Genomic DNA, 27819 nt, shown 5'->3' with positions numbered 1-27819 from the left:
ACTGTTTCCATGCAGTATGATTCTATGACTATATGGCAAATCATGTTGTGTTGGGCCAATAACAACAAACTATACTTGTTGCTGTTTGAGCATTTAAAAATGGATGTCCAATTCTACCAGTGGGTCTGCTGCAGCCTCGTAAGCTTTAGTACTTTTGATGTATTTAACTGATATGCTCTTTGGATAGAAATTACTGTTGGAGCTAAATTGTCTATAATGTAATTGTTCACTTAGGATATGTCTAGCCTTGACAATCGTGGCAGCATTTTCACCTTGCACTTTCAGCAATTTGGCATGCAAAAAAAATGTTAGCATTTAAATGTGGAAATGCATGTCCAGCTATTGCCAGATGCAGCTGGGTTAACTTCTACAGCAAAATACGGCCTCCACTTTCAACTGACCAAGGACAGCAAGTTTCAGAAGTCTGCACTGACAGTGTAAAGCCTAATTATATTCCATCCTGATGAACCTCATTATATTTATGTTTTTAATGGTTAAGCAATTTTGTAGTCCGTATAAGTTCTTGCTGGTGGAAAAATACGTCACGTGAGTTTGGAATAATTAAATGTCATACAGCATGGAAACAGGCTTGTTGGTCCAACTTGCCCATGCATTTGCACCATGTGCCTCTAAACCTTTCCTATTCAATGTTTAGTACATTAGCTATGGGTATTTCTGGTAGCCCTTTTGTTTTACCTTCGGTACAGTACATTGAAAATGTCACATCACAGTATCCAAAGATGAAAATGTTATGCAGTACTTAAGTATGGAGCTGTAAGTGGTTAATAAAATCACTCACTTCTTCCCCTGAGAGACATCAGCGGCTCTTTAAAACAGTAAAGTCAATTGCTCATTAGTGGACACTTGCATATAACAGAAACATTTATTACCTTTATTAACCAATCAATACCAGACTATGATATATTTTATTTAAAAATTACTCCAATAAAAATGACTAATTATATTCCATTCCTGATTAACCTCATTATATTTATGTTTTTTATTGGTGAAGTAATTTTGTCGTCCTTGTGGATATAGGTTCTTGCTGGTGGAATAATAGGTCACATGAGGTTGGAATAATTAAATGCTCCATAAAACCTGTATTCAATATATACAGTATACAGTATAAATGGGCTAAAGAGGCAACAGGACCTTATAGCTTTAAGTTGAGTGGGGCAAAGTTTAAAAGAAATATGTGGGGATGTTTTTCTTTTACAGAGAGTGGTAGATCTGGAAAATGCTGTCAGGAGAGGTGGTGGATAGCTCATGGATATGCAGGGAATGGAGAGATACTGATCACATGCAGGCAGAGGAGATTGATTTAACTTGCTATCATGTTTGCCATGAACATGGTGGGCGGATAGGCCAGATCCTGTGCTGCCCTGTTCTATTGCTTATACTCTAGGGCTGTACAAATCCTTCCAGTTTCATTTAAATTAATCGATGATAGAGTACATCTCGATTTTGACAACTCATAATGAAGTACTTTGAATCTGGCCTTAGCATGGATTTTTAATTTCTTCAGCTACAACACTCCTGAGGCACGATTTACTTACAGACCCTGACTCCAAACTGTTGAGCAATGCAAAGCATTCTCAGAAAAACGACAACTGCCTCTTCAGAAGATAAATTGGCTTGAAAACATTCACTTGATCAATAAATAGCAGTGGGGGTGGAGGGGTCATTCAACATATTTTGGCTGTAATAAAGATAAATGAACTGAAGCTCTATGTTCTGCTGCAGAACTTATTTCTTGCACATATCTGAACTGATGTTCAAAGTGAAATAATTTGATTCAAATATTACCATGGGCCGCTTATCTCACATATTATTTCCAATAATATTTAAAATCTTGATGGGATTGCAATGTAATCTGGCATTGTAACATCACCTCTGATTAAATGATTTATCATTGCAATATTTTATTTAAGTTTATAAATTATTCTGGAGGCCTGCCATTTATTGCTGCCTGCTATGAAACTATAACTGACAAATTAATAGAATTCATGATTAAAAAATCAAATAATGGTGCTTTGAGAAAATCGGCCTGTATGTTTGAGATTTAATAGGATAATCGGAGATGTGTCTCTAGGATGACCTCTTTCACAGTTGACATTATGTTGATAGTGTTTGCATTGTCATCATGAGAATTTTTAGATGCTCCATTGCTTTGTAGCACAGGGTGAAATTTTATATTAAAAATATGTACAGGTGTATTCATTTTCCTCAATCTCAGAGAAAAGGAGCCGTGTATTGGTATTACATACTGTACACCATAGCTTCAGGCAAGCTTTGGCCATGTTCATTCATCTGTGGCCTCACTGCAGGCAGCCCATCGACCACTCGAGCTCTCGCCCTTACCTTGATACGCCCGTAACTGAAAAGTTGTGAAAATCTTTGCAGGTTGACCTCGAAGTAGTCTGGAGTTGGATTATTGAAAAGAGAAATCAAACAGCAGGTTATCAGATAAATCTTCGTCAGCACCAACTGAGAGGATATGAGCAGAGGCCTAAGAAGGTCAGATGGAGTTATCAGCTAAATATTTGGACCTGTGCACGTGTGATAGAAATAAATCAAAAAAACTAATTCATGTAGGTGGCAGCCTTTACCTTTTTTGAGCTGGCCCAAGATATCAGTAAGTTTATCAACTGAATGGCCAGATGGATCCAAGTTTGACCCTGGATGTATACTTAGTTAAATGACTCCAACCAGGCTATTGGTATCAACTGCTTTTGGGTTAGGGGGAGAAATTGGCAGCATTGCAGTTTTTAGCTCTAATCTCTGACCCCTCTCACTATGGCCACAAACTCGTTGAATCACCACCCTCTGGAAAGCGACTCCAGACTGTCAAAACTGCTACAGCCAGATATAAAAACAGCTTTTTTCCATTAGTAGCTCTACTCAATAACCAAAAATCTGTAGCCTCCTTTTGCTCTGGTATTTTATTTAATGCACATGTTTAATCAATAATGTTTTATTATTAATGTTTAATGTTTTATGTGTCATTCCTAACTGTGACTGTATGTCATGTTGTCACTTGCGGGTGACTGTGACTGTATGTCATGTTGTCACTTCCTTGTATGTGAATACTTGGCCTATAAACGTATTCATTCACTTTTTCATTCAACTGTAAATCTTGCTGGATGTCGTGTGGTGTTTAAAAGGATTTTACATGGACACATGGATATGCGAAGATGGGCGGTATTGGTCACACGCAAGCAGATGAGATACGTTTATCTTGGCATAGACATTGTGGATCGAAGAGATCTCCCCGTACTGTACTGTTGCATGTTCCATAGCAGCCAACTGATAATGTGTGTGAAGGCAATCGGAAAATAAAAACCATAGACCTATAGTTACAGGATATCAGAATAAAACAGGAAATTCTGAAAATAAGCAGTGCTTCAGACCATTCCCATACTGACCTTTCTGTCCTGGGCCTCTTCCATTGTAAGAGTGAGGCCACAAGATAATTGGAGGAACAGCACCTCACATTTCGCTTGGGCAGTGGTATGAACATTGATTCCTCTAATTTCAAGTAACTCTTGCTCTCCCTCCTTCACCCCCTCTGCCCCGCCCTAGTTGGCCTACAAGTTCCACTGTTTGCATTATTTTATCCCTTCGTTATCGCCCCTTCCCCAGCCAACAGTGGGCCATTATGGACTTCACCCTTCCTTAGTCATCTGCTGCCAGCCCTGCTTTATTTTGGCCTTTTCTTGCCTCCAGTTCCCACCCCTCTACTCTCAGTCTGAAGAAGGACCCCTTCTTCCTCACCGAATCATCGGCCATCCTTATTCTCCAGAGATGCTGGCCTGACCCCAGTGACCCCAGCAGCTTGCGTCTATCAGTGGTTCAGACCAAAGATCCTATAGCGAGCAAGATAGTCCATTCGACAAAAAAGACGTAGTACGGTCATGGGCAGATTCATGGGTAATTTTTGGCCTCATTTCCATAACCGGCTTCCATCTCCTCACCAAAGATCCCAAAGCGGAGCAAAGATACTAGTGTGGAGACGGAAGCCCGTTACGGAAACATCCTTGAAAAAATCAAAGAACCTTCGTAAAAATCTTCTCCTCATTTTCTTTCTGCCTCTCTGCCTCACAATAAAAAACAACAAGATGTGTATGTTCCTTCCACAGCGTGTGGGAATTCTGGCCCGGATCAGCACGGCTGGGACACCAGGGTAAAGTTGCTGGGAGGTTCGCGATGTATTTTTTTTATAATGTTGTCCCTTATCTGGGTCTTAAGTCCGAAATAAAATTTATCATTATATATAAAAACCTGGAGAAATATATATATGTGTGTGTTATATGATCATATATATATCTATATCACATTCTTATATGTATGTATGTTTGTTCTTTCCTACACGATCTAATCAGTTGTATGGTTTCCTACACGATCTAATCAGTTAAAAAAAGAAAATTAAAAAAACATTAAAAAAAGAAAATTAACAGAATTATAATTTTTTAACACAAACGGTTTCCCCGCAACGTTGATTACACTGCGAGAGGGATATACAAAGTCGGGTCGGGTTACTGAAATGGCCGAAGAAATGGCCCACGTTCCGCTCCGTTGCGTACTACACGTCAGCCCATTGCATTTAGCAGGAGTGGAGTATCTTGCTCGTTATAGGATCTTTGGTTCAGACAACATCTATTAAGAGAGAAAATGGTTAACATGTCAGTCCTGAGTCCTTAGATCAGAAATACTATTGTGGTTGAAGTTAGAAAATATGCATGTGTTATGACACAGAGAAGAGGAAGGGAACGCTGAAGGGACAAAGGGATGTCTTTGAAAAGGTGAATTCTTGACTAGCTGAGAGAGAGTTGTGAGGGCTTGTGGGCTTGTTAATTGCTTTTGGTCTGGGTGGTGGATAGGAGTTATTATTGTTACCACGTCTGGCAAGATGCGATGAAAAGTTTTGTTTGTGTATTACCCACTCGAATGATACCATACGCAAGTGCAATCAAGGCATACACATGTACAACATGTAGTGCGAAGAGAAAAATAACTAAAATGTAGAAGATGGAGTTAAAGCTGCAGAAAAAGTGCAGATAAAAGGCAGCAATGATGTAGATTGAGAGACTACACCCTTGGTTTATGAGTCAATAATCAATTAACAGCAGGATGGAGGTTGTTCTTGAATCTGGTGATACGTACTTTCAGGCTCTTGTGTCTTCCGCCCGATGTGAGAGGGGAGAAGAATGAATGATTGCTGTGTGTGAGTCATTCTTGATTTTATGCTGTCTGCGTTGCTGAGACAGAATGAAGTATACTGTAGATGGAAGCAATGGAGAGGACGGATGGGGGAGGGGGGAGGCTGCTTTGTGTGATGGACACAAAATGCTGGAGTAACTCAACGGGTCAGACAGCATCACTGAAGAAATGGAATTGGTGATGTTTCGGGTCGAGACCCTTCTTCAGACTCTTTGATGGACTGTGTAATGGACAGATCTGCGTCTACAACTGCAATTGCTTACAGTCTTGGGCAGCGCTATTGTCAAATCAAGCTGTGACACATCACAAAAGGTGGCTTTCTATGGCGCAACGGTAGAAATTTTTAAGAGTTGTTGGAGACATGCCCTAGCTTCCTTGGTCTTCTGAGGAAGTAGAGGCATTGATGTGCCTTCTTGGCCTCAACATCCACTTAAGAAAGGATCAGATTTCCCCAGTGAAGGAATAAGTGGTTACGTTTAAACTTTGTCCCAGAGTGGTGGATACCTCCAAATAAGGTTATCAGGGGTAATGGGGAGAAGGCAGGAGAATGGGGTTGAGAGGGAAAGATAGATCAGCCATGATTCAATGGCACAGTAGTCTTGATGGGCTGAATGGCCTAATACGGCTCCAGGAACTTGTGAACATGAATTCAGTGGTTAATTTTTACAGCTGCAGAACCATGCTCCAAATTCAGGAGACCTACGTTTCAGTATGAAACAGGAAGGGGAAGAAATAAATGATGCATATTGTATATTTGTATAAACGGATATAACTTGCAGCAAAAATCGCAATCAAATAAAAAGACAACATGAATCTGCTCAATGTACTCTCACAGTAGCTGTAAAATATGACTCTATTCAAAGATTCAATTATTGTTACATCCATCAGTGTCAAAAAATATATATTATGTTCCACTATTATTTCATCCAGCATTGCAATACTATCTGATGCTCAACCAGATAAATCTTTAAATCATAACCTGATTTTTGTTTTGTTTTGCTGCACTTTGTACTGTTATGATCGTGGCTCAGAAGCTCTGGGAATAACTGCACACATAGTAAATATTTAAAGTGCCTCCACTTCAGTGCTGCCAATAGGTAAGTGGCAGAGATTCTGATTGGGGGATCAAGAATTTAGGGTGTCGGGGAAACTCTTTAGACTTTAGATGTACATCGCAGAAACGGGCCCTTCAGCCCACCAAGTCCGCACCGACCAACGATCACCCCTTACACTGATCTACACACACTAGGGACATTTTTTACAACTTACTAGTCAATTAACCTACAAACCTGCACGCCTTTGGAATGTGGAAGGAAACCTGAGCACCTGGAGAAAACCCACGCAATCAGAGGGAGAAGGTAAAAAATCTGTACAAACAGCACCTGTAGTCAGGATCATTCCCGGGTCTCTGACGCTGTAAGGCAACAATTCTACCGTTGCACCACCGTGCCACAGAATGTTCTAAGCAGTTTTTCTTTAAACTGCCACAGCATTTAACTTAGTCAAAATGGTGATTAGAGCATCTCAGGAATGCAAACTAACATTAATTATATTCATCGAGCCACCAAGGTTCTGAGCTGAAATGAAACAGGATATAATCCCACCTCAGGATTTGTTTGACATATCTCACTTAAGTACATTATGTCAAAGTTGTCATAGTCGTTAGGCCCATATCATTTTAAACCTATCCTATCCATATACAGTATCTGTCCAAATCTATTTTAAATGTTGTGATAGTACCTGCCTCAACTACTTCTCAGTCCATATACCCAGTCCATTTGCCCAGAACCTTTTGTGTAAAAACATTCACCCTCAGGGTCCTACTAAATTTTTCCCCCCTCACCTTAAGCCTATTACTTCCGGTTCTAGATTCCCCAACCCTGGGTACATTTACCCTGTCTATTCCTCTCATGATGTTATACACCTCTAAATGATCACCCCTTAGCCTCCAGTGCTCCACAGAATAAAGTATAAAGGGCTTGTTCCACTTGGGTGTCATTTGCACGTCACGCATGTGGCAAGCGAGGATTTAGAGAATCCCAAAATCTGGGGAGCTGCGCGCTACCGCGCGTCACTGCCTACTCCATCACGTCTCAACACGCTCCGTGTGTTGACACGTAAATGATGTCACGTAAATGACGCGTAAATAATGCCCTAGTTGGACAGGCCCTTTAGCCTGTTCAATGTCTCCCTATAACTCAGACCCTCGAGTCCTGGCAGCATCCTTTGCAAATCTTCTCTGCACCCTGTCCAGCTTAACAACGTATATAGCAGGGTGACCAAAACTGAATGCAATACTCCAAATGTGGCCTCACCAATGTCTTGCAAAACTACAACATAACCTCCCAACTTCCATAATCTAAATATATTTAGACATTTCTGAGCATTAAGAAAAAATATATGAATTTATATTTAGCCTGTTAAAAAAGGCAGTGTGGCAAAGAACTGGGTTGTAGGACAGGGTGGTGACACTTAGAGAGGGAATTTCAGAAGATGAGATAATGTCTGTCAATGTTGAACTGAGCAAGTTTTTATCAAATGTGTAAAGGGGACAGAGTGTAATTGTGTGAAAGATGAGTTTAAAAAGATTGGAATAAAGTGATCATGGACATTGAAATACAAGATTGAGGATTTACAATTTTGAGGGATAGATGAATGAATCTGAAGGTCAGTGCCAAGTGATCTCATGGGTAGTTAAGACTTGGTGATGGTGTATGGATGTCAGAGATTTGAATGGGCTTTGCAGAAAATATGGAGAAGCAAATGTCCATAACATTGCCCATGAAAGCACGATTGCAATTGTCTAGAACTGATAACGCCCTGAAGGAGATTTAATTGGGGTGGGATAAATTTGGTATATGATGTTATTGAGATGAAAGAAAAGCAGTACTGATGTTTGGATGCCCAGATCAGTATCTTTATAAACTGCTGTGATTGCCTAGTTTTGTTGTATTATTTATCTGGAGAGAGTTACAGTTCCACTATCTGTAAGGCAAAAATCAAGTATATGATGGAGTACTCTCCACTTCTCAGTCTGAGTGTGTCTCTAACAGTGTTGAGGAAACTCAACATAGTTCAAGAGAAATCAACTCCTTTCCACTGGTCTGAATCTTCAGTCTCTCCAACACCATGTGGAGTACCTCACACTGTTGCTAGTTATTCACCAAATGGTTAAAAGCAGCAGTCCCTTCCAGACACTCTTATGCACACTGATGGACGGTCTTTTTAAATGTCTCTGATAATCAGCAGCATTTAAAAGCATTTCGATAGATCTAAGCAATTAGTTTTTAAACGATAAAAATAACCAAAAAATTCAATGATAATTTTTCAAACTAGAAAACGTTGAATATATAATATAAAGAAAATTAAACTTCCTACATACCTGCACTTACAGATTGGTGTTTCCATTCACTTGGATGGCGTGTTCTGGTGTAAAGCTGGGAGACTGGTTAAGCCCCTCGACTCAGAATATTTAACTTTTGCCCCAGGACTTACTTCACTTCTAACTTATACATTGTATGGAAGTCAAGAATAAATGGTTCAGCAAGGGGGTTGTTGCTGGTGATTCTCTGAGGAGCACCAGCAAAATGAAGGAAAGTTTGCATCCTTGACACTGTCCAGCAGGGTTGGCAGATTCTCTCTCTTCATATCAAGGTTAATTGATATGTTAACGTGAGGGTATGGTTGCCTTGGTTCTAGCTATGAGGTGTACATCTCAAACAAGACTATTGTTGGAAAAAGCACAATGGCCTCCAAACAAACAACTGCAGTTGTAAGAATCAATGAGCAAACACGAAGTGTGAAGGGCCTGTCCCACTTGGATGACCTAATCCACAAGTTTAGAAGAGTTGAAACATTGTTAAGGTCGTGTTGACTAGCCGAAGCAAGAGACCTCCTATGACTATGTCTATGACCTCCTACGACTATGTCTATGACCTCTTACGACCCCCCTCGACCTCAGTCTTCCACACCTAGGGCCAACTACGACTAGCTACGCGTGGAAAATGATCACATGATAAAATGATGTCATGTTTGCTTCTTTTTTTTTCGGGCCAGTTACTGACCTACGACCACCTACGACTACCATCACGACCTACTATGACCTAGCTATGACCTACCTATGAGTTAAAAGTGTCAATTGTTTTCCATGCCAACCTTTTGTTTTAACTTGTGGACATTTTATATCAGGCTAGAAAAATTCATAGATAACAGAAATCATGTTGCATTTCCAGTACATTAGGAAGTTTCAGAGCATTGCTTTCAGATATTAGTGGTAATTGATGGTGAAAAGGAGAGAGCATTCTCGTGGTCAATGAATTCAGCATTAAAGGGAATTATTAAAAAAATTCAAACCAAGTTTTTCAAGAGTTTAGTGAAGTTGGAAAATGTGTCCACATGCACAAGTTGAAATTGGAAGTCCCTTCCATAAGTAGCAGTTGATGGCTGGATTATTAATGATGAGTGAGTTTCTGTTGACCAAAGGCATTCTAGGGTGAGTCCCACATCACCACTGATTTCATTATGGGGCAGAATAAGTCCTACAAAGCCTAATCCCGCTTGAGTAACTCAGCGGGACAGACAGCATTTCTGAGAGAAAGAGTGGGTGACGTTTCGGGTTGAGACCCTTCTTCAGACCCGACCCCAAACATCACCCATTCCTTTTCTCCAGACATTCACCAAGCAGAGAACTGAATGAACAAGGAAGTTGATTATTCTGCTGTGCATGTTGAAATGCCCAAACTCTACATTCACAGGAACATGGATACAGGATTTTGTGTCTACCTTCAATTTAAACCAGCATATGCAGTTCTCTCCTACACAAAGCCAAATCCTGTATTCATGTTCTTGTGAATGTAGAGTTTAGGCATTTCAACATGAGCAGCAGAATAATCAACTTCCTTGTTCCTTCAGTTCTCTGCTTGGTGAATGAAGGTTAAGGAGGAAGGATAAAATTATGTTGACAATGCGTTGAATGTAATCACATAGAAATACCAAAAACATCAAAACATGGGTGCTGATGGCAGGAAAGAAATGAGGGAAAGAATGAGGAAAGTCCAATTCATTTTTGGACAGATGAAATGTAAAACTTAACAGAGTGAAAAGACACCAGCAAAAGAATCAAGCTCACAATCCCAAAATAATGTGATGGAATGTGAAACTGTTTGTATTTGTGAACGCAATCTTTAACCAAGTACACTGGTACAAATAGATCCTCGACTCACAAACACTCAGATTACCTGTATGTAAAAGATCACAGGCGTTTCATTTGAACATTTTATGATTGGGGTGAAAAGAGGCCATTTCGCATAGAACTATAGATTGTCACCTTTAAATTGTTTATACCAGGAATATGTATCGAAGCACGATTCCAATTCTGATTTCATTTAAACTGTGCCAATATTTGGATATGGAAAATATTCAAAGTCCTGCCATCCAATTTGAACCTCGTGTTTCTTGAAAAATACGGCATGGAACTCATAAAGGGAATTATTTGTTGCATAATTTCCTTCATGAGTTGAAGGAACGGTGCTTTGAATTTGAAGGCATTTGCTTGTTGTAATGTGATGATAACAGCACATTGAAGTAGCTGGGACAAGGCAGCAACTTTGTGTTGTCAGTAGTAGTGAGAGAATAAGTGGTGTGTATACTCATTACTCGATTTGTTTGGCTTTGAAGACCAGTAGTGGTATTTTTTTTCACTGCTTAAACGCAAGGACGTACAAGGAGTAATTTTTAAAATAGCGTCAGCTTTACTCATTCCTTCATAGAAACATAGAAACATACAAAATAGGAGCAGGAGTAGGCCATTTGGCCCTTCGAGCCTGCACCGCCATTCAATATGATCATGGGTGATCATCCAACTCAGTATCCTGTACCTGCCTTCTCTCCATACCCCCTGATCCCTTTAGCCACAAGGGCCACATCTAACTCCCTCTTAAATATAGCCAATGAACTGACCTCAACTACCTTCTGTGGCAAAGAATTCCAGAGATTCACCACACTCTCTGTGTGAAAAATGTTTTTCTCATCTTGGTCCTAAAAGATTTCCCCCTTATCCTTAAACTGTGACCCCTTGTTCTGGACTTCCCCAACATCTGGAACAATCTTCCTGCATCTAGCCTGTCCAACCCCTTAAGAATTTTGTAAATTTCTAAAAGATCCCCCCTCAATCTTCTAAATTCTAGCGAGTACAAGCCGAGTCTATCCAGGCTTTCTTCATATGAAAGTCCTGACATCCCAGGAATCAGTCTGGTGAACCTTCTCTGTACTCCCTCTATGGCAAGAATATCTTTCCTCAGATTAGGAGACCAAAACTGTACGCAATACTCCAGGTGTGATCTCACCAAGACCCTGTACAACTGCAGTAGAACCTCCCTGCTCCTATACTCAAATCCTTTTGCTATGAATGCTTTCATACCATTTGCTTTCTTCACTGCCTGCTGCACCTGCATGCCTACTTTCAATGATTGGTGTACCATGACACCCAGGTCTCGTTGCATTCTCCCCTTTTCCTAATCAGCCACCATTCAGATAACAGTCTATTTTCCTGTTTTTGCCACCAAAGTGGATCTCACATTTATCCACATTATACTGCAATGTCTGCTTTAGGCGCAAACCATTTAGAGATCTGGATTATGTCAGGCTTTAGAGAGTCATATGAATCCTCTGCAAACATATGGGATATCAATTGATTCTAACCCTCATCTAGCCTGCAGGTATGGTTCTGGACCATGTGGGTCTGTGTTACTTAAATAATCTGGGAGTGAGCCAATGTCCCTGTCATAGCTACAAGTTCCCTGAGCCATGTCATCAGAGGTTATGCAAAAAGAAAAAACCAGGCTGGAAAACTAATTTACCTGGAGAACCAGGCAGGAGGAAGGACATAATTTGAGGAAGGACATTCTTGCTATTGATGGATTGCAGCGTAGATTTACAAGGTTAATTCCCGGGATGGAGGGACTGTCAAATGCTGAGAGAATGGAGCAGCTGGGCTTGTACACTCTGGAGTTTAGAACGATGAGAGGGAATCTCGTTGAAACATAAGATTGTTAAGGACATGCTAGAGGCAGGAAACATGTTCCCGATGTTGGGGAAGTCCAGAACCAGGGGCCACAGTTTAAGAATAAGGAGTAAGCCACAAAGAACGGAGAAGAGGAAACACTTTTTCTCACAGAGAGTGGTGAGTCTGTAGAATTCTCTGCCTCAGAGCGCGGTGGAGGCAGGTTCTCTGGATGCTTTCATGAGAGAGCTAGATAGGGGTGTTAAAAATAGTGGAGTCAGAGGATATGGGGAAAAGGCAGGAACGGGGTACTGATTGGGGATGATCAGCCATGATCACATTGAATGGCGGTGCTGGCTCGAAGGGGCGAATGGCCTACTCCTGCACCTATTGTCTATTGTCTATCGTCTATTGTCTAAGACATGCCTTCACATTACCTTTTGTGCTGAGTGCAGATTTAAATATAGGGCAAGTTGAAGAAGGGTACCGATCCGAAATGTCACCTATCCATGAGATTCCACCTGACCTGCTCAGCTACTCCAGCATTGGGTGTCTTCTTTAAGAATAGGGCCCTTGGAGCCTGCTTTCATGAGATCATGACAGTTTTGAAATTGTCCTCAAGCTCCATTCTTCTGTCGGTTCATCATAAATGTTGCTTTTCTCCAGACCAAACATCTGTCTGTCTACACCTTGAGTGTATTGAAAAAATCTACTTCCACATCTGTCTGACATAGAAAATTCCAAAGGTTTACATCCCTCTGAAAAAAAAGTACACTCTTAAAAATTGGCTCTAAACATTTGAGTATCAAATGGTGTGGATAAAGAACTGTGGGTGGACATCTTCTGGTTCACAAACCAGATAGATTTCCATCTCCTCGGAATCTACCCTTCAGAACCTTGTATGTTTCAAGAAGGTAATTACTCATTCTTCAAATAGTGACAGGGCTAACCTGTTGAACCTTTCCATGTCTCAGTTATCGACCTAATGAACCTTCTCTGAATTGCCTCCATTGAAAATATATCCATCCCTGAATAAAGAGACAACATTTCTATGCATTTCTCCAGAGGTGGTTTCACCTTATTTTTAAACGCCAATCCCCTTGCCATTAAGAACATTTGATTTGTCATCCTCTTAACTGTATAGTAACCGAATGTGTTTCATACACAAGGACACTTAGATTTATTTGTTTTACCTTGCCGTATAATCTCTCTATTTGGATAATATTGTTCTTTTCTATTCTTGCTAATACACTGGATAATCACATCATACTCCATTTGTTACATTTGTAACATTCAATTGACCTTTGTATTATATCTGTTTGCAGACTTAATGTCCATCTTTCCACTTATGTTCCTACCTGTCTCTGAATTGGCTTCATGTGATACGGATTACAGATTGTTGAGCTGATTCTTGTTGCTCCCGAGCTACCATCATGAAATCACCTATCCATCTTGACTTGCTTTACCATTAGATAAGCGCTGCTCTATCCATACTTGTTTATTATTCCCCATTTCATTTCTTAGCTAGTGTAATATCTTTTTGTGTAGCATCTCATCAAACAACTTTGGGAGATCCGATTGCCCTCCATAACTTGTACCTTATCATTCACATTGCTGGTTACATCCTCAAATAACCCTATTACATTTGACAAATACAGTTTCCTTTCATAAAATCATGTCGACTCTGCATTATTATATTAATATTTTCCAAATAATTGATCCCAGCATGCTCCCAGTGATAGATGTTAGGTTAGGTGGACAAAATTGCTGGAGAAACTCAGCAGGTGCAGCAGCAACTATGGAGCGAAGGAAATAGGCAACATTTCGGCCCGAAATGTTGCCTATTTCCTTCGCTCCATAGATGCTGCCGCACCCGCTGAGTTTCTCCAGCAATTTTGACTACCTTCGATTATCCGGCATCTGCAGTTCCTTCTTGAACATAGATGTTAGGTTAAATGGTTTATGATGTCCACCATTCTGTCTCCCTGCTTTCTTGAATAACTTTACGTTTTTTAACTCCAGAATTGAAGGTGCTTTGAAGCCTAGCATAAATACATCCACTCCCTCTGCAGCCACTTGGTTTCAACCCAATGAGGGAGGCTCTCGTCCAGAGGACGTTAGTCTTTATTCCCGTCGGTTTTCCTGTACTTTTCCTTACTTTAAAAAAAATTGTTTTAGTTCCTCCCTGCTTTTTCCACCCTGATTCTCTCCCGTTATTGCAACAGTTTCAGTGCCTTCTAATGTGTTATTGTTCCTTCCTGTTTGTGTCTATGGCAGACAGTTGTCCTATTAACTGTTTAAAGGCCAGAGCCTTTAGAGATACAGCGTGGAAACAGGACCTTTGGCCCACTGAGCCAGCCAGCCAGTGATTACCATACACTAGTTCTTTCCTACATACCTGGACAATTTACAGAAGCCAATTAACATACACCTGCATGTCTTTGGAATGTATGAGGAAACCAGAGCATCCATAGGAAACTCATGTGGTCACAGAGATAAATTACAAACTCCTTCTATTGTGTTGTAGATGCAAAATATATTTAAGTCTGTTTTATTTGCATTTTATAGCATTACTAATTTATCTATGTTCTTCTCCATGGGACTGTTAGTATGTCAACTGCTCTGTTCCTTTTTATAGATTTCTAGTAAGTCTCACTGCTTTTATAGTTCTCCTCTACTTTCATAAGCTATTTTTTTTTTAATTTGCTGTTCATCCTTTGTTTTCTGAAATGTTTGCCATCTTTGCATTCTACTACTAATCGTTGCAATGTTGTAACCCTTTTCTTTCAATATAAAAGTGTGCAAATCATTCTTACTCAGCCATGGACAAATCACAATTTTCGTAAAATCTTTACTTTTCCATGAAACAGCATTGTTGACAATATTAATCCCTTCTCTCTCATCCAATGCTTGGCTGTTATCTTACTTTTCCCCCTGTTTTCCCAGTCCATGTTGGCTAATTCTGCATCCACATATTTATAATTGCTGTTACTGTATGTAACTTCAAAACACTAGTGTGTGGGAAGAAACTGCAGATGCTGGTTTAATCCGAAGATAGGTACAAAATGCTGAAATAACTCCGTGGGACAGGCAGCATCCCTGGAGAGAAGGAATAGGTGATGTTTTGGGTCGAGACACTTATTAGTTTTAGACTACAGCATTTCTCATGTTCTGATCATCCTTCAACAGAGGTTCTTTCTTATAGTTTTTAAAAATTAATTTACTCTCATCATAAATCGCCAGATCTAAAACACCATGTCCTCAGTTGATTCGACAATGCATTGAGCCAGAAAACTTTCTAGCACATGCTCTATGAATTCATCATTAAGGCTACCTCCACCAAGGGTGCCGTACGATTGGCAGCCTCTGCCAACAGTCAGTCTGTCTGTATTTTCGTCGTTTTCTTATTTTTAGTCTGTTTAAAATAATGTTTTTGGAGGTTTCATCGTCTTTTTATGTGGGGGAGGTGGGTAAGGGGGGAACCGTTTCCCAGTCACTTCCTGGTCGAGGATGAGTCTATTCTCTGAGTGCGTCTTCGCCGCCCACCCTCGCGGCCTACCATCTGGATTGGCGCGGCCTTTCCTGCCGGAGACCGACCAGAGCTTCAGCAGCGGTGCAGCAATGATTTACCATTGCGGAGCGGGTGATGCCTTACCGGGGATCGCCGTGTTGAAGCTCCGGAGTGTTGGGCCTGCTGCTTTATTATCGTGGAGCTGTGGTTGCGGAGCTTCTAGCCGCGGGCGGCGCTGACTTTAACATTGCGGAGCCCTGGGATCCCTTTGCCGAGGGCCGCCAGTGTTGAATCTCCGCCCAGCTTCGTCTGTAAACTTCGGCAGCCACTGTCTCCGGTAAAAAATGGCCAATTCGGAAACTCCAAGCCGCTGAGAATGTTCTTCCGTTCCAACGTTGGAGTTTCGATCATCCCGGCGAGAGGGCCTGAACATCGGGCCGCCTGTAGCGGCGACTGCGGAGGGCTCAAAAGGCCCCGACCACGGGTGAACAAAGAGGAAGATGATTGAACTTTATTGCCTTCCCTCACAGTGGGAAACGTTGATTCTGCTGTGTGGGGATGTTCATGTTAAATTCTATCGTGTGTTGTGTTCTTTTTATTCGCTATATGGTAACTCAAATTTCATTGTACCAATTGGTGCATGTGACAATAAATGTAACTTGAAAAATTGAAGCTTTGTTAATTTGATTTGTCTAGTGTACATGAAGATTAAAGCTACCCATGATTATTGCAGTGTCTTTGTCACGTCCCCATTATATATTTGTATTTAAATCTTGTCCTAATATTGGTGGGAATGTACTCCAGTACAGTGACTTTTTTTCCCTTGCTATTTCTAATTTTCATCCAATATAACTCTAGGTCTTGACTTTCTGCCCATAATCATTTATCACTATTTGCAGCCAATTTTCCTAATTATCAAGTCACCCAGAATAATAGCAGCTCGTTATCACTTGCAACTATATCACTAATAGCTATTAGATCAGTGGAAATCTGAAATGAAAAAAACACACAATCTTGGAAAGGATTAGAAATATTCAGCAGGTCAAGCAGCATCCGCAGAGAGAGAAAAATAATTCATGTTTAAAATTAGATCTTTTCCTTGTCCATTTACTGCAAAACCCCAAAACTCTTATTGTTCAAATGTTGGCCATGCATTTCTCAAAAGGGAAATGGTTTACGTATAGTTGAAGATTCCCCATCATTCTCTATATTTTCAGGGTCCAAATGTTAAACAAGAAACTTTCAGTAGATGTGTATCCTATGAAGATGGGTGGAGATGACATCTTAAAAATAGCCTGAAGTTTCACAAGACCCAATAGGAATTGTTTCTCGAAAGTTGAACGAGTGAAAATGCAGCGTTGTTTGTGTTACTGTGCAAGCAAAGAGGTCTACTCCAGGTCACCTTAATGGGAGGTTTGAATTCCAATCATCTTCCATGACTCGTTCAACTGTTTGCATTCCTAGGATGAACAAGTATTTGCTTTACTTTAAATAATTTTATTCCAACCAAATGAACCAACTGGATGCTGGAGGCCTTGAGGCTTCTGTCATGGGGTCTTATTTCAAGGATGTTAAACCGTGATATGGTTGCATTAAAGAGAAAGACCTGTGGGTTTTGCCAAGCGTGATCTGTCTGGAGAATCTCTTAAATAATTCACCAACTCACAGCAGAACATGGGGTCATAAAAGATCACATCTTGCAAATATTACATTTTTATGAAAATGTTAGCTTAGTATTTTTTGTGACTACCAATAAAACTTTTGCAAGCATGTTAAATCGTGATCATGATGAATTAAATTAACTACTGTGGGTTTTGCCAAGCGTGATCTGTCTGGAGAATCTCTTAAATAATTCACCAACTCACAGCAGAACATGGGGTCATAAAAGATCACATCTTGCAAATATTACATTTTTATGAAAATGTTAGCTTAGTATTTTTTGTGACTACCAATAAAACTTTTGCAAGCATTATCTATCCTCATGATGAACTAAATTAACTACTGAGGAATAGATTGAACTTCTGCACCTCTTAATTTCCCCCCCCCCCCCCCCCCCCCCCCCACTTCCATTCTGGTGATGATATGCTCCAGTGGGGTGTCATGGCCACAGTCAGCATTCTAATAATTTGTGGCATCCTAGTTGAGTTTAATTCTACTTTTTCCCAAAACTCTTCTATATGTAGTTATGGAGTTGAGGGAGTGTCTTTCTTGCCTGTTGCAAATAGAACATTGGAGATGTACAAGCTGGTTGTTTCTGGAAATAGTGATTGTTCCATTCTGGGGGGGGGGGGGGGGGGGGGGAACGACATGTAAACATGAATTGACCATCGTGGTGATGTATGATTGGTCGTCCCGCCAACAGTCTGTTTTTTCGTCTTTTTTTAATTTTTAGTATGTGTTAAAAGTTTGTGTGAATGTTCTCCGGTTAGTTTTATGTGAGGGGAGGGGAGGGGAAGGGGGAAACTTTTTTTCAGTTTCTAAACCTGCCAGAGATGCAATTAATTTTCGGATAACATTCTCCGGTCCCTCTGCGGCCTACCATCGATGGAACTGGAGGCCTCCTCGGACTGACCCAGGGTCCCACCGCGGGGCGTGGACTTACATCGGAGTTGATCTCTTGCCTGGGGTTGCTCCAACCGCGGCCTGCGGACTTTAGATTGGGAGCTCGCAGTCTCGGGAGAGGCCGTGGATGTTTGGAGCAATGTCGTGGTAGGTTCGACCAGCCCCGACACGAGGTTCGATCGTCGGGAGGAGCTGACATCCCCCCGATGCAGGAGCTGATCGCCTTGACGCGGAGGGCCCAAACGCCACCGGCTACGGGAGTCACGATCATCCTTTCAACGGAGGGCTTGAGGCCCCCGACCGCGGGAAAGCATAGAAGGGAAGAGGTTGAACTTTATTTCGCCTTCCATCACAGAGAGGAATGTGGAGGAGTCTCTGTGATGGATGTTTATGTTAAAATGTGTTTTGTGCGTTCTGTTGCTTTTTATTTGTATGACTGACTTGGCAAATGAAATTCCTCGTATGTTGCCAAACATACTTGGCTAATAAAGTATTATTGTGATTGTGAATATAAAAAAATTGGAATGCACAAGGAATTAGCAAAATGGTTATCTTCACTGTAAAAGCACCTCAAGTCTAAAATGTTCTGGATGTTTGTTAAATATGTTTGCTGTTGTCATAAATTGAAGTGTCATTGAATGTTAATCCCATGGATGTGAACATATTAAAAAGATTATCCATGTTGACAGTCCGAGAGTGGACCCATCAGCAGCCTCAGGAATATTCTATAAATGTGTAGATGTGATTTTGTGTTACACTAGAGATTGCAGGACCACATGGAGATCATTCTTCCAAAAAGGCCAAAGGGACTGTCCATGTAAACCTGGTTGTGTCCTTAGCAAAATCTCAGTATTGCTTCATATGCCAAGTTGATACAAATACATTTATTTGTATAAAGACTTTTTATGTCTTCTGTAATTCCTATGGAGTAAATCATCCAGACTTGAATATGCATCAGTGTGTTTTATATAGACAAAATGTGCTGTTATGCATATCATTCCTATCTGTTGGTCTATGGCAGATCGTTGTCCTATAAGCTGTTTAAAGGCCAGAGCTGCTGAATTTAATTAATTTATTTGATTTTATTAATTTTAGTAATCCTTTTATAATATATAAAAATTCTAAAAATGTATATTCTGCATCTAGTTGTTAACATCTTTGAGTTGCCAGTACACCAAATTGGCACATACCATCACAAACAAATAATTGTACATCATACAATACATACACTGACTGGGCCACGCAAATTTTGTGCAATTCTCTCACAAGAGCATTAAGTTTAGTTTAGTTGAGAGATACAGCATGGAATCAGGACCTTTGGTCCACCAAGTCCAGCCATCCAGTGATTACCTGTACACTAGTTCTACCCTACACACCAGGGACAATTTACGGAAGCCAATTAACCTACGGACCTGCATGACTTTGGAATATGGGAGGAAACCGGAGCATCCGAAAGAAACCCATGTGGTCACAGGGATAAAATACAAATGTCTCCGTACAGACAGCACCCGTAGTCAGGGTCGAACCTGGGTCTCCGGAGCAGAAAGGCAGCAACTCTACCGCTGCTACACTGTGCCGCTCTAAGGTTCCTAAATGGTATTCCACAGTCCCAAGGGCTTTTTGTAACCTGTAAGCAGAATTGCACAGCCATAAAAAAAAAATAGATGTTTGGAAAGACTGACAATAAGTGCTGGAATAACTCAGCAGGTCAGGCAGCATCTGTGGAGAAACGGAATAGCTAATGTTTCTGGTCGGAACCCTTCTTCATGTTTAGAAAACTGCTACCAATTAAAAAAAATAGATGTTTGGAAAGATAGACAAAAAGTGCTGGAGTAACTCAGCAGGTCAGGCAGCATCTGTGGAGAAACGGAACAGTGCTGGAGTAACTCAGCAGGTTGGAAAGATAGACAAAAAGTGCTGGAGTAACTCAGCAGGTCAGGCAGCATCTGTGGAGAAACGGAACAGCTAATGTTTCTGGTTGGAACCGTTCTTCATGTTTAGAAAACTGCTACAAAACTGATTTCTACTGATACGCACAGCCAGGTTTCAGTTGTAACTATATACAGTATTTATCATTGGCTTCATTGCTGCACTAACACTGGCTGCATAGGAATATATCAGCAGCAATATTTATCTTAACTGGTGTAATTGGAAAAGGTACAATTAACAATTATCATTGTGGCTTTCGTTCTAGGAACTACCGTGATGCGACTGACAGCTCACGATGCCGATGATCCGAGCACAAACAATGCTGTTCTCCGCTACAGTATCGTACAACAAACACCAGAGACACCATCTCCAAACATGTTCTACATAGACTCAGAGAAGGGAGATATCGTCACTGTGGTGCCACCATCAATGTTAGACCGTGAGGTGAGTGCCTTATCTCTCTTTGGTTATTGTGTTGATTTGCTGATTGTTTTACTTTTGGCTGAACTTGGCGGTACATGGTACTGTGGTACCAGCACTTCCTTCACCATCCTCAGGTCAGTTGTTTATGACTTAAATCATTTGGAGGTATGTAAAACTAAGAGGGACATAGGTAAGGTGAATAGTCAATCTTTCCCCTCTGGTAGGGGAGTCGATAACTGGAGGCATAGGTTTCAGTGAGAGGAGAATGATTTAACAGGGACCTGAGGAGCAGCGGTTTCACTCAGATGGTGGTGCGTACTTTGAACATGTTGCCAGAGGAAGTGATAGAGGCAGGAACAATTTTGGAATTTAAAAGACACATTGACAAATACATGGATAGGAAAGATTTGGAGGGATAAAGGCCAAGTGCAGGCAAGTATGACTAGATTGGTTAGACAAATTGGTTGGCATGGATGAGTTTGGTCGAAGGGCCAGTTTCCTGGATGTACAGGCCTGGAACTCCATGATAAAAACAAAGTAATAAGCAGCAATACGTAACTGAAATCATACCATCTAAATTCATGATAAAATTACTTCCGTTTGAAATACAGTAGCACAAAGCAAAGAGTTGTGTAATATTAAATAAAAAAATTAATTGCAACCACAATTCTGCATTGTATTTACATGAATCTTTTGCGAAACTCCTATTTGATTTGTCATTCAACGATGATTGTGTGGTCATGCATTTGCTAGAAGGAATAAAGTCCTTGACCACTTTCTAAATGGGAAGCGGATTCAGAAATCGAGATGCAAAGGGACTTAGAAGTGTTGATGCAGAAATCCCAAAAGGCTCATTTGAACTTTGAGTTGGTGGTAAGGAAGGCAAACACAATGTTACCATTCATTTCAAGGGAACTAGAATATAAAGGCTTTATAAGGTACTGGTCAGGCCAATTCTGAGCAGTTGTGTACCCCATATTTGAGGAAGAACGTACTGGCCTGGCAGAGGGTCCAGAGGAGGTTTAGGATAATGATTGGGTTAACATATGATGAGCTTTAGATGACTCTGGGCCTCTATTTGCTGGAGTTTAGAGGTATGAGGGGTGGGGGGGGAGGGGGGTATCTCATTGAAATCTATGGAATAATGAGAGCTCTAGATAGAGTGGATGTAGAAAGGATGGAACCAGGATTTGGAATCTGGAGTGCACAGCCTCAGAATAAAAGGCCATGCCTTTGGATTGGAGATTAGGATTAATTACTTTAGCGAGAGGGTGGTGAATCTGTGGAATTCATTGCCACAGTCAGCTTTGGTGGCCAAGTCATTGGGTATTTCTATAGTGGAGATTGATTGGTTCTTGATTAATAAGGACATCAAAGGTAATGGGGAGGAGGCAGGCGAAAACGGTTGAGTGGGAAAAAATGATCAGCCGTGATCGAATGGCAGAATAGGCTCAATGGGACGAATGGCCTCATTCTGCTCTTATGTCTTATGGTCATATGATCATCTTATTCCTCTCCATCAGGAGGATGACATGAAACTGTAAGTTGAGAGATGCATGTTATTGTTTCCAATAGTCAGTTTCAGTAGACTATGTCTTACTGCCCAATCTCGTTTTCCTTTGAGACACAGCAAGGTATCCTACAATCTACTACTATTGGTAAAAGTGGAAGTTTCCCAAATTCCAATACTACATTTGCTGTGGATTCCCCAGTACGAAACCTTTACTTTCAATTCCCATTCTCATACCTAAATATTGTCTCAGGCTGATTCAGTAAATGAAACCCACGCACGATTTAATCCCATGTTAAGTAACTGAACCCATCCTCTCCATCACAAAGATAAAAGCTTGAGAAGGGCTAGAATTGTGGAGAGAAATTTGTCTTGGTCAACAGTTACACTATTTCTGTATATTCAGTTTTTTGACGTCAATAGAGTCAAATGTGCAGAATGAGTTTAATCGAGTGAATTCTATCAGGCGAAAAGAACACGATGTACAAGTGCACCGCATCGGTGATCAAAATAAAGTTTCATGCCATGAATACTTTCACCTTTATATATCGCTTATCTTCATCCCTATCTTCCTTCGTTCCTGCCTTTGGCATCATGTCCACACCATTTTGACCATTCTCCCATTCCCTCTGACACCACAATCACAGTTATCTGTATTTTTTATTTTAAACCAGCCTTGACCTCATTGACCCATGTTGGCCCTTGGTCGACCAGATCTCAGATCCCAAACGCTCACAGTTCCTGATCCTCATCCATCAATTCTTCTTCAAATTTCTATCACTGTGTCTGATTTTCATTTGCGTCCTTCTTCCTTTTGATACCCTCTTTAGCTACCAAAACCCTTCCACTCTTAATAATTCTTTAATAATCCTCCTTAATTTTTATCTCTCTAACACCTGATCTGCCTCGGGCTACATCTTCATGGATGCCTTGCAATGCTTCTGGATGTTGTGTGTAATTTAGAATGCGAGTTGTTGGTACAACATACCATTTTCAAATCTACTTGTTTTTTTTTGTGTTTAAGAAATAGCTTTTATTAAAACAGATGAAGTGTATTTAATGCTCCTCCTGTTTGTTGTAATACCTCGTATTGTAAATCAGCACCACCCTCATAGATAGATTTTTTTTTGCTCTCTTGTTAGCAGAGGAATCATGCCAAAATCCTTTCCATGTGAATGTTTTATAAGGCTCTTAAAGGCTGACTTAAAGATGATGCTCAGCATTATCCCAGTAATATTGTACGCAGAGGCAATTTATGCTTCAGAATTCAAGTGGTAACAAAAAAGATTTACTGGAGGAGTTCTGTAACAAGGTAAATCATGTGTCATGTTTGCGAAATAATGATTACGTCACCGGACCATTCTAAACATTGCAGTCATCTATACTGTTGTCAAAGTACATCTTATATACTGTGAAGAAAAATATGCTGCCTCAATGTGCTGAAAACACCTGCAAGGCAATTCAAAACTGCCATATATGATTGATGGTAGAAACTACGTACCATGCATTATGTTGAATTGTTGCAATTTGTCGTCATTGGACTATGCTTTATTGCACCATAATATCTGCTGCTCTTAATGCAGGACACAACAATTACCATTCTAACTGAATGCCATAATGTGTATGCACTAGAAAAAAAAAATAAACGTACGGTTTTAAATGAATTGAGGATAAGAAGGGCTCTTGTGTGGAAGACAACACATCGTTCATGTGGCTCTACTCACCATGAGTCATGTCATCGTGCACTGTCTACATAGCAAAACGCAGTCTTCTATTCATCCATGGAATAATACAGCATTGCAAGCCACTTAATCCACTGAGCCCAGTGCTGGCTCTTAGGGGAACGACCCCCTTACTCTCTGCCCTACATTGTCCACAGTTCTGTGCACGTTTTTCTCTAACAAACATTTATGCCATGTTCTCTGAAACCTAAAATTGGATTTACTTCCATCTCCAACAGAACATGCAAATCCGCACTCATGGAAAATTATGACCACATTTTACTTTTGGTGTTCTGCCAATCACCTTACATCTACACTCTTTGGTTATCGGACCTTTATCAAATAGAAATAATAATTGTTTACAATCATGCTAGACACAATGAAACTTAATGGAGCAGACATTTATATTGCTGCCAAGGGGACTATTAAAGAATGACGGTGCAGGGAAGAGCAGGAACACAGAGTGCAGCCTTTCTGATGTTCAATCAATTTAAAGTTGCCAACATTTTTGTGTTCTTATACTTTCAACGGTCATTCCTTCTTCTCCCCTCTCCTGTGGGACAGAAGATGCAAAACCTAGAACGCCTGTACCACCAGATTCGGGAACAGTTTCTGTCCCACAGCTATCAGACTACTGAACAATATTCCCATAAACTTGGGTGTGGCCTGATCTTCCAACCTCTCCCATTGTAGACCTTGTACTTATAACAAAATCTCCACTTTTTCTGTAACTGTAATGCTATAATGCTGGAGCACATTATTCTGCACTCTTTTTTTCTCTTTGCACTATCTGTTGTACTTGTGTATGGGTCGAGTGTGCTCACGTACAGTAAGGTTTGGAAGGATAGCTGTAAACAATGCTTTTCATTGTACCTCAGTAACTGGCAATAATAAACCAATACCGACATCACTGCAACTTTCTGAGCAAAGCATCAATCTAGAATATTTGTGCTTTTAGATGGTATGTTTGTTTGGTCCTGGATCATTTGGAGAAGCTTGAGTGCTATTAGAACTTTATTCATCCAGACAAGTAGCGATGAATCTGTTATTCATGTGGGTATGGCTTATGCTTTGTTTATCATGCTGCGTGCCTTGTAGATGATGCTTTGCCATATCAGCAGGGTAATCGCTCACTGGAGGATGACCAGTCTCTGATCTGACCGGCTCTTGTAGCCACATTATTTGTGTCTCGTTATGTTTCTCATCCATGGTAACTCTCAGTATCTTTAATGATGGGGGATACAGTGATGGTAATGCATTGAATATCAAGGACAGATTATATTCTCTTGATTAGAAACATAAGTATAGAAAATAGGTGCAGGAGGAGGCCATTTGGCCCTTCGAGACAGCACCCCCATTCATTGTGATCATGGCTGATCATACACAATCGGTAACCCATGCCTGCCTTCTCCACATGTCCCTTGATTCTGCTAGCCCCTAGAGCTTTATCTAACTCTCGGTTAAATTCATCCAGTGAATTGGCCTCTTCTGCCTTCTGTGGCAGAGAATTCCACAAATTCACAACTCTCTTTGTGAAACATTTTTTTCTCATTTCAGTTTTAAATGGCCTCCCCTTTATTCTTAGACTGTGTCCCCTAGTTCTGGACTTCCCCCAACATTGGGAACATTTTTCCAGCATCTAGCTTTTCCAGTCCTTTTTATAATGTTATATGTTTCTATAAGATCTCCTCTCATCGTTCTAAATTCCAGTGAATACAAGCCCAGTCTTTCCAATCTTTTCTCATATGACAATCCCACCATCCCGGGATTAACCCCGTGAACCTACGCTGCACTGCTTCAATAGCAAGGTTGTCCTTCCTCAAATTAGGAGACCAAAACTGCACATAATACTCCAGATGTGGTCTCACCAGGGACCTGTACAACTGCAGAAGGACCTCTTTACTCCTATACTCAAATCCTCTTGTTATGAAGGCCGACATGTCATTAGCTTTCTTCACTGCCTGCTGTACCTGAATGTTTACTTTCAGTGACTGGTGTACAAGGACACCCATGTCTCGTTGCACTTCCATTTTTCCGAATCAGACACCATTGAGATAATAATGTGCCTCCTTGTTCTTGCCGCCAATGTAGACAACCTCACATTTATCTACATTATACTGCACCTGCCACGCATCTGCCCACTCACTCAACCTGTCCAAGTCACCCTGCAACTTCCTAGCATCCTCTTTGCAGTTCACACTGCCACCCATCTTTGTGTCATCTGCAAATTTGCTAGTGTTATTTTTAATTTCATCATCTAAATCATTAATATATATTGTAAATAGTTGCGGTCCCAGCACCGAGCCTTGCGGAACTCCACTCGCCACTGTCTGCCTTTCTGACAGGGACCCATTTATTCCTACTCTTTGTTTCCTGTCTGGCAACCAATTCTCTATCCATGTCAATACCCTACCCCCAATACCATGTGCTCTAATTTTGCCCACTAATCTCTTGTGTGGGACCTTATCAAAGGCTTTCTTAAAGTTCAGATACACGACATCCTATGGCTCTCCTTCACCCATTTTTACTTGTCACATCCTCAAAAAATTCCAGAAGATTAGTCAAGGAACATTTCCCCTTCATAAATCCATGCTGACTTGGACCAACCCTTTTGCTGCTATCCAACTGCACCGTTATTACTTCTGTAGAAGCCATTTATGCTTAAGTTAGTAACTATTAGTATATTATCGCCATGTCTAGATATTTCTAGTTTTATCTTTTTTGTATGTTTGTGGGTGGGATTATATACATAGATGAGTGTGTCTACATCTGAGCTGGCTAGCGTAGCCACAGAGATTGGGAGTCATTTTAGACTTGAGGGATGGTTTAGACAACAGTTGTTACTGCTCTCACACGACTCTACAAGACACCACATGGATGAAACAGTTAGTAAGAATGAAAAGTTACAATTTGTATTGGAATAAGAAATACTTGATATGATTCACTTCTTTGTTTGTATAACTTCAATAAAAGACTAATTAATCAAGAAACAACAACTGTCAGATTTGTTCTTACTATCGGCTAATGCATAAAAGGGCCTGTCCCACTTACGCGATTGTTTCGGCGTCATGTCGCGGGGTGACGCCTGTTTGGTGGTGAGTATTCACCCAGAGTTGTACTTTTTTCTGGTCGCCGCTGAATTTTCAACATATTAAAAATTTTCGGCAACCTACTGCGACTTTGACGGGTGCCGGCAAGTCTCCGAAAAAAAAAACCACGTAAGTGGGACAGGCCCTTAAATGCTATATCTCTTCTACATCCCCGAGTAGTAATGGCAATCAAAAGTTTGACATTGGAAAGTTAAGAAATTGCCATTACATTAAAGTAATGATACATTAATAATTGACTCCAGCATCTTCCCTCCACCGATGTCAGGCTAACTGGTCAGTGTTTCCACTTTGAAGGAAATTACCTGAAATTCGGGAAATTCTGGTTGTCTTCAGGTAATTTTGGGGACATGAAATAATGTTGGTTTGGCGCTCAAAGTTTTAAACAGAGCGTCAGTTTAACGAGTGGGAATTTAAACATAGAGCTGTCGGCTGCAACGCTATGGGTTCCAAATTTAGCGCTATCGGCTGCAGCACTATGTGCTTTAAACATAGCTCTATGGCCACAGCGACATGGGTCACAAACATTTCGGGAAGATTCTCGTATAACAATGAGTCTTTGGAATTCTCTTTGTCAGTGGAAGTTGTGCCTTTGATTATTTTTCAGGCAGTGTGAAAATTTAACAATGGGCGCTGAGATTGTAGTTACATTGGGATTGGCCTTGATCTTACAGAACGGTGGGTGGGCTCAAAGGGCTGAGGGGGAGAGAGGGTAGGTGGAGAGAGGTAGAGAGGGAGGATGGAGAGAGGGAGAGGAGAAAGAAGGAGGGAGAGTGTGGAAGAGGGAGGGAGAGGGAGAAGGAGGGGGTGAGAGAGAGGGAGGGGGAGAGAGAGGG

General features: G+C 40.8%; 1 protein-coding gene across 1 annotated transcript in view; it reads left to right on the top strand.

The window, feature by feature from the left end:
- Positions 1–27819, top strand: part of cdh13 (cadherin 13, H-cadherin (heart)) — a 958412-nt gene that overhangs the window by 628368 nt on the left and 302225 nt on the right. The window contains exon 7 of the mRNA XM_055648933.1: positions 20488–20666. Within this exon, the coding sequence (XP_055504908.1) occupies positions 20488–20666 (179 nt within the window). The remainder of the gene's footprint in view (positions 1–20487; positions 20667–27819) is intronic.

Source organism: Leucoraja erinacea, chromosome 17 (assembly GCF_028641065.1).
Source record: "Leucoraja erinacea ecotype New England chromosome 17, Leri_hhj_1, whole genome shotgun sequence".
In the NCBI taxonomy this organism is placed as follows: domain Eukaryota; kingdom Metazoa; phylum Chordata; class Chondrichthyes; order Rajiformes; family Rajidae; genus Leucoraja; species Leucoraja erinaceus.
Note: the sequence above shows the minus strand (reverse complement) of the source record. Positions and strands in the feature narration are given on the sequence as shown.